The sequence below is a fragment of the Artemia franciscana genome, unplaced genomic scaffold (assembly GCF_032884065.1).
Source record: "Artemia franciscana unplaced genomic scaffold, ASM3288406v1 Scaffold_1472, whole genome shotgun sequence".
Lineage (NCBI taxonomy): Eukaryota > Metazoa > Arthropoda > Branchiopoda > Anostraca > Artemiidae > Artemia > Artemia franciscana.
This window is the reverse complement of record NW_027062841.1, coordinates 50,525-57,519: the sequence shown is the minus strand read 5'-3', so window position 1 is coordinate 57,519 and position 6,995 is coordinate 50,525. Positions and strand designations below refer to the sequence as shown.

The 6,995-nt window shown below is 38.1% G+C and overlaps 1 protein-coding gene across 1 annotated transcript; it reads left to right on the top strand.

Moving 5' to 3' along the window:
* The first annotated feature begins 5,271 nt into the window (after nucleotides 1–5,271).
* LOC136042556 (uncharacterized) lies at nucleotides 5,272–6,282 on the top strand. Its single transcript, XM_065727524.1, has one exon. The coding sequence runs from the start codon at nucleotides 5,272–5,274 to the stop codon at nucleotides 6,280–6,282; it is 1,011 nt and encodes a 336-aa protein (XP_065583596.1).
* Nucleotides 6,283–6,995: the final 713 nt, after the last annotated feature.

Sequence of the window (6,995 nt, the reverse complement as noted above, 5' to 3'; positions counted from 1 at the left end):
ATTTGCTGTTGATTTTTTCGAGTCAAGTGATATTGCCAAATCGAAGAAAATCCTGTGGGATTCGCTGCCGAAATTGACCGAGCCCTATCCAAGGCGCATGGGTTCAAACACAGCTCTGAATCATTTGAAAGACATGTTAGACCTCCTTCAAAATCAGAGTGCTTCTGAGGACATGCCTGTCTTTGTTATCCGTTCGCCAGCCGAAGTTCCCTGTATTCCAGCAGTTGCTTACTCCAGAATAGCTTCTAAGCTTAACAGAATTCAACAAACTCTTTCGCAAGTTAATGAGAAAATGTTCACTTACGATCTGAATTTCTTCAGCCTCCCGGGCAGTGCTACTGGTAGTGATAGAAGCAAAGCCATTGTTATTATCACGAATGTACCGCGTGATCTCGATAATGCATCTAAACGGAAGGAAAGAATTGACTGTATTTCTGGTCACGAGTGCATTGATACTTTGCGTGCCTCTGGCGATAAATTGATTGTGACGATCGATAGCGTGGCTGCTGCTGACTTTTGCGAATTTGTGCACTCGGGTTTTCGTGATTGTGAAGCAAAAATGGCGGAGAATTTTTTTTTTTGGTATAATGAAAGGCATTGCACAAGATCTTGATTTTGCGCCTCTTAAAGCTTGCAGGGGTGTTGGGAATTGGGAGCTCAAATTGTGTAAAAATTACGTTCAAAGACAAAATTTCTCTTTCCTCGGCCCTTAGATCTGGACTGAAGATAGGTTATGAACTATTCTGAGTGCATGAATATCGGCGAATTCCTAAGTGCTGCAGGAAATGTCAATCACCTGACCACCTTGCTACAAAATGTCCCGATCAAAACTACAGATGCTCACGGTGCTCTGGTTCCCATATGAATTCCAGTGACACACCTTGCAGTAACACCCCCAAGTGTGTGAATTGTAGTGGCGATCATGTTGCTTACAGTTTTCGTTGCTCCAAACTAAAGGCTCTTGCTAGTTCTAAAGTTCCGCGACCTTCTCACTTGCAATCCTGAATGAGTATAAAGTCTCAGTGTGCTGTTCCAACATCAATGGGACAAAGGATAAAGTGTTAAGCTTTGATGAGAAACTAGCTAATCATGATGTTGTTCTCTTACAAGAACACCTGCTCCAAAGTTGCAGAGTAAACTTTCTAAGGCAAAATTTTCAACTTGCTGTTTTCACTAAGGATGCCTGCCGTACCCGAGGCAGGCCTTCTGGTGGTCTTGGCTGTCGCCTAGCTATTTGTCTCCTAGCTACTAACAATCCTTTGAACACTAAGTTGCAATCCGGCTTGCAGACGTGATCCCAATAAACGCCTAGTTGCCCTATGATAGAAGATCTGTTTCTTCCTTCTCCAGTTATGCGAATGCCTGCAACAAATTAAAGACTTTCATATCTGGTATTGAGCGTCTGGGATACAAGTGGGTGCTTATAGGTGACATAAAGTTTGACATCACCGTTTCCTCGACACTAAAGGAAGCGCTTTTTTAGTGTCTACCCTCAGCATTTAAGGTCATAACGAAAGACCTCAGTTTTACATATATCCACTGTAGTGGTTATGTCTCAAATTTGGACCACTGTATCTGGTATCATTCATTACAAACTTCAGCAGTGCATGTTGATGAAGATGAGAGAGATTATAATCACGTGCCTGTGTATTTCTTCTGACGTATACTTGAACCAACCATCACTGTCACATAGGGGGTTTGAAAAACGTGATTGGCCGAGTTTCGAACACGCCTCTTTACCTTGCTACACTTGGAGTTCTAGTGTCCACCGTACGTGTCCCTTTCTATCTTCTTTGCACAAATGTGTACTCCAATATTGACAATGCTCCTGCTGATTTGGATCGCTAATATCGTGACATTATCTTATGTATAAGGCAAGCTGAAGATGTGGCCGTCCCACTGATCCGTGTCAGGCGGAATACCCAAAAACCAGTCTGGAAGTGTTATCCTTTGCTGAAACAATTCAAAAATAAGGCCAAATTCTGGCTAATAATCTGGTCTGTCTGTGGTCGACCTTCTCGGGGTACTGTGTTTGATGTAAAACAAAAGACGAAACTCGAATATAAACGCTATCTTCATGCCGTTTGTTACTCCGGTAAAACTTTTCCGTGATCTTATTTATACCCCATTAATAACAAAAAAGTAAAAACGCATTGAAATGTATAGAAAAAATAAGAAGAAAATCCCTAACTATGTAAAACATATATTTTCAAGACAATGGAACGGTGGAGTCTAATTGTTTTTAACATATGCAACCTTACTAACTAGCATGGCAACTTTAATAAACAGATCAATCCTCCCGAATTTTGACAAAAGTTTCTCATCACGGTACCATGGAGGGAGAAGAAGAAGAAATTTACAATACTGGAAATACTGAATACACAAAGGAGAAATTTCAATCTTATTTAACAGAAGATAAAACCTGGGAAGATATAAAATTGAATGATCTCAAAACACAAAAGATTATTTACATAAGGCTTTACGGATTATATTTACCTTCTTTACGGACAGTAATGAAGCGAGAATGCAATACTCATACTATAAATTTTTGCCCGTGGGATATGTTAAGAAACCTTTCCTTTACTTTACATCTATATTTTGCCACAGGTTATCATTATATGTTTTCTGTGTTGCAGCGGTAGCTAACAACCTAGTAAGATACGATCATGTCCCACACTAAGAAATGAAACAGCAAATAACTCGTAAAAATAGTGTCAGATCGAAACTCAAAGCATAGTATTAAGAAACCCTTGTCCGAGACCCTTATAAGGGAAACTTACAGTAACGTGGTTAGAACAACAAGGAAAATCCACTGGCTTGAAAAACTACAAAAGTGGAGGTAACGACAGTATTTCGAATCTAAAGCATATTGTTTTTTTTTCTTTCATTTTTTTCTACTGTAGCTAGCGGGCCACTTGAACATATTAGAGATCTGTTTAGTGGCTCATTTTAAAGGAAATTGCTGTGTTTATAAATATTTTGTAATTGAAAATATAATCTTTATTAAAAAATATTTTTTTACGAAAAACCGCTGTCTTATGTACAATATTGATGAATGACGCCATAATCGTATACACTCGGGTTGCCGCAGTAGCTAGCAACCTAGTATGAGATGATCACGCCCCGTGGTAAAAAAAAAAAATAGCCCATAGATCCTAAAGCTAGAATCAGAAAAGAAACTAAGTCCAGCTATCCAGGTTGCCGCAGTAGCTAGCAACCTAGTAAGAGATGATAACGCCCCGTGGTAAAAAAAAAAAATAGCCCATAGATCCTAAAGCTAAAATCAGAAAAGAAACTAAGTCCGGCTATCCAGGTTGACGCAGTAGCTAGCAACCTAGTAAGAGATGATCACGCCCCGCGGATAAAAAAAATAGCCCATAGATCCTAAAGCTAGAATCAGAAAAGAAACTAAGTCCAGCTATCCAGGTTGCCACAGTAGCTAGCAACCTAGTAAGAGATGATCACGCCCCGTGGTAAAAAAAAAAATAGCCCATAGATCCTAAAGCTAGAATCAGAAAAGAAACTAAGTCCAGCTATCGAGGTTGCCGCAGTAGCTAGCAACCTAGTAAGAGATGATCACGCCCCGTGGTAAAAAACAAAAATAGCCCATAGATCCTAAAGCTAGAATCAGAAAAGAAACTAAGTCCAGCTATCCAGGTTGCCGCAGTAGCTAGCAACCTAGTAAGAGATGATCACGCCCTTGGTAAAAAAAAAAAAAAAAATAGCCCATAGATCCTAAAGCTAGAATCAGAAAAGAAACTAAGTCCAGCTATCCAGGTTGCCGCAGTAGCTAGCAACCTAGTAAGAGATGATCACGCCCCGTGGTAAAAAAAAATAGCCCATAAATCCTAAAGCTAGAATCAGAAAAGAAACTAAGTCCAGCTATCCAGGTTGCCGCAGTAGCTAGCAACCTAGTAAGAGATGATCACGCCCCGTGGTAAAAAAAAATAGCCCATAAATCCTAAAGCTAGAATCAGAAAAGAAACTAAGTCCAGCTATCCAGGTTGTAGCAGTAGCCTTCCATTGTAGAAAATTAAATAGCCCATAACTACTAAAAACAGAGTCAGATCGAAGCAAAAAGTACACTATTAGAATTGCCTTATCTGAAACCCCTATGTAGGAAGCTTACAGCTCCTCGGCCTGAATGACGAGGAAATTCCATTGGCTTGAAAAACAAGAAATAAGGCTGCAAGAACGAAATTTTACATCAACGGCATCTTTATCGTTTTTTGTTTTGTTTTTTCAGCAGCTTCCGGGACACTTGAAAATCATAGAGAGCTTTTCAATGGCTTATTTTATATATAGTAAATACGAACTCTGCTTCATAGCAAATCGCTACCTGATGAAGGATGACAGATAGAAGATCCTTGCTGGCCATCCATCTAGAGCCAAACGTAAAGGAGGACGAACTCAAATAGGGACAGGAGGATTTCGCAAGAAAATAAATGATAATAAATAGAAGCATTCCGCTAGAAAAAAAGTTTATTTTCAGTAAAGTGCAAATTATATCCTCTATCGTTTAGAAAGCCTTAGGCCTCAGCCCTACTCATCTAATTTCCGTGAGCAAAATTTCACTTGTACTTAGTTAATTGAACTAAAGAAGGCCCAATACCTATGAATATGTTCATTGTGTCCAAATGTGTCCATTGTGTCTAACGTTCATTAACTTCATTTAACTGTTTAGTAACTTGAACAGGGGCATAAAATACAAGTATGATCAATACTTTTTTTGAGGAAGTTCATATTAAAATTAGTAAAAAGATGTTCTTGGAAGAACACTATGTCATAGTTTTCAGTCATTGCCTCAATTATAGAGTCCTTGCAATCCATTCCATTATTATTCATCCTCAATAATTTGTATTTTTCACGGCAAGGATACTTTTTTCTATTACAGGGCAGGTTAAACTGTGACATATTAGAGCAACTACAATTGGTTTTCTCTGGAGTTGAATTATAGGCCGGCTAGTCAGTACATATGTAGTCTCGAGAGCATCAATTACACTTTGGTAAAGTTAAGAACATTTCGCTTTGTTATAGCATGTCGAATAAAATAATTGATTTCTTAGATACAAGTACCTCTTGTAGTGGAAAACTTTTGAGAGCTGTTTATTTTTGTGAAACCAAATACAATAAATATTCCTGTAGAATTCTTTAAATGATAACGTACAATTTTCCTGGAATAAGCTGACAGTTTTTTATCTAATGGCTTTCGTTTACTTTCTAAGAAAATGCATTTAGCGTGGACTAGAATACACCTTTAGGAAGAGGTTGATGGGACTTCTAGATCAAATTTTGGTTCAATTATTTTCATTTACTGCTATTATTGTAATAGCGGATGCATGGATTCTTCCCAATGAAAAATGTGGGAAAGAGGATGCGATAAAACAAAAGAAAGAAAAAGAAACAAAATCTAAGAATAGGAGTGAGAACAATGAGAAAACAAAAATTAAAACTGGAACTGAAGAGCCTGAAAAACTAGAAAAGGGAAAACCAGATTCTCAGGGACAGAAGAAGCCGTTTACACCTTCCAAGCCTGTTGGGGTGGGACCAGATAATTCAAAGATAGAAAAAAGAAGCTACGTGCCCAAAGATACAGCAGGGAAAGAAAATTCACCAGCTACAGAATATACGAAGGCGAGAGAGAAACTTAAGTCGACAGCTAATGTAAATAAATTTCCAGGCAGAAATATATCTAATCCACCACCAAGAACACCCGCATTTGAAAAACAACCTATACCAGGTGTTCCTAGCAAAGAAAAAGAAAAATCTCCGCTTTCCCAAGGACCTCCTCCTACTGCTGCCCCTCCCTTTGCCCAAGGACCTCCTCAACCCCCTTTGCATGCTCAAGGACCTCCTAAACCCCCTCCACTCGTCCAAAGACCTCCTCAACCCCCTCTGCATGCTCAAGGACCTCCTAAACCCCCTCCACTTGTCCAAGGACCTCCTCAACCCCCTCCACTCGCCCAAAGACCTCATCAGCCCCCTCCAAATGCCCAAGGAGCTCCTCAGCCCCCTCCGCCTGCCCAAGAAACTCCTCGCCCACCTCCGGTTGAACAAGGATCTCCTCACCCCCCTCGACTTGCCCAAGGACTAACTGATAGTCAAGTTCCTGCTCCAGCCATTCGATCTAACCCACCACCAGTGACAACACCTCCACACATACCCCCGAAAGTAGCTCTTTTTGAACCACCATCTAAAGGATTAGTCGTAACAGGTCGACGTTCCAAGACTATAATAGAAGAAATGGAGGATGCACAGAAAAACGACTGTACAATTATGTAGAAGTTAAATCTAATTTCTTTCCTGATGCTTCTTTTACAATTATAAATTATTATTTGGACTTCCTAGAGCCAACCCAAAAGCAGGTCGTTCCCAAACGGGATGGGAGGAGGTCATAGGGAAAAATTTAAGCTAAAAACTAAAAAACTAAAAAACTTATTTTTTTTAGTTTTTTACCTTTTTTTAGTTTTTTTAGTTTTTTTAGTTTTTTAGCTTTTTACTTTTTTTATTAGTTTTTAGTTTTTTTGTAGTTTTTGCCTTTTTTAGTTTTTTCAGTTTTTTTTTTAGTTTTTTATTGGTTTTTACCTTTATTTTAGCTTATTTTTCAGTTTTTTCCTTTTTTTAGTTTTTTTTTAGTTTTTAGTTTTTTTAGTTTTTTACCTTTTTTTAGTTTTTTTAGTTTTTTTAGTTTTTTAGCTTTTTTATTTTTTTATTAGTTTTTAGTTTTTTTTGTAGTTTTTGCCTTTTTTTTAGTTTTTTTAGTTAATTTTTTTTTTTACTTATGTCCTGGTCGTCATTTATACTCCCTGTGTCCCGGTGCTTTGTTGATTGCTAATCGAACATTCCTTTTGTCCTGGTCGCTTTCTCTTTGAGTGTCGTCATTTATTTTTTTCTTTTTTAGTTCTTTTAGTTTTTACCTTTTTTAGTTTTTTTTAGTTTTTTAGATGAAAATTTTTTTTAGTTTTTTCCTTTTTTTCTTTTTAGTTTTTTATTGG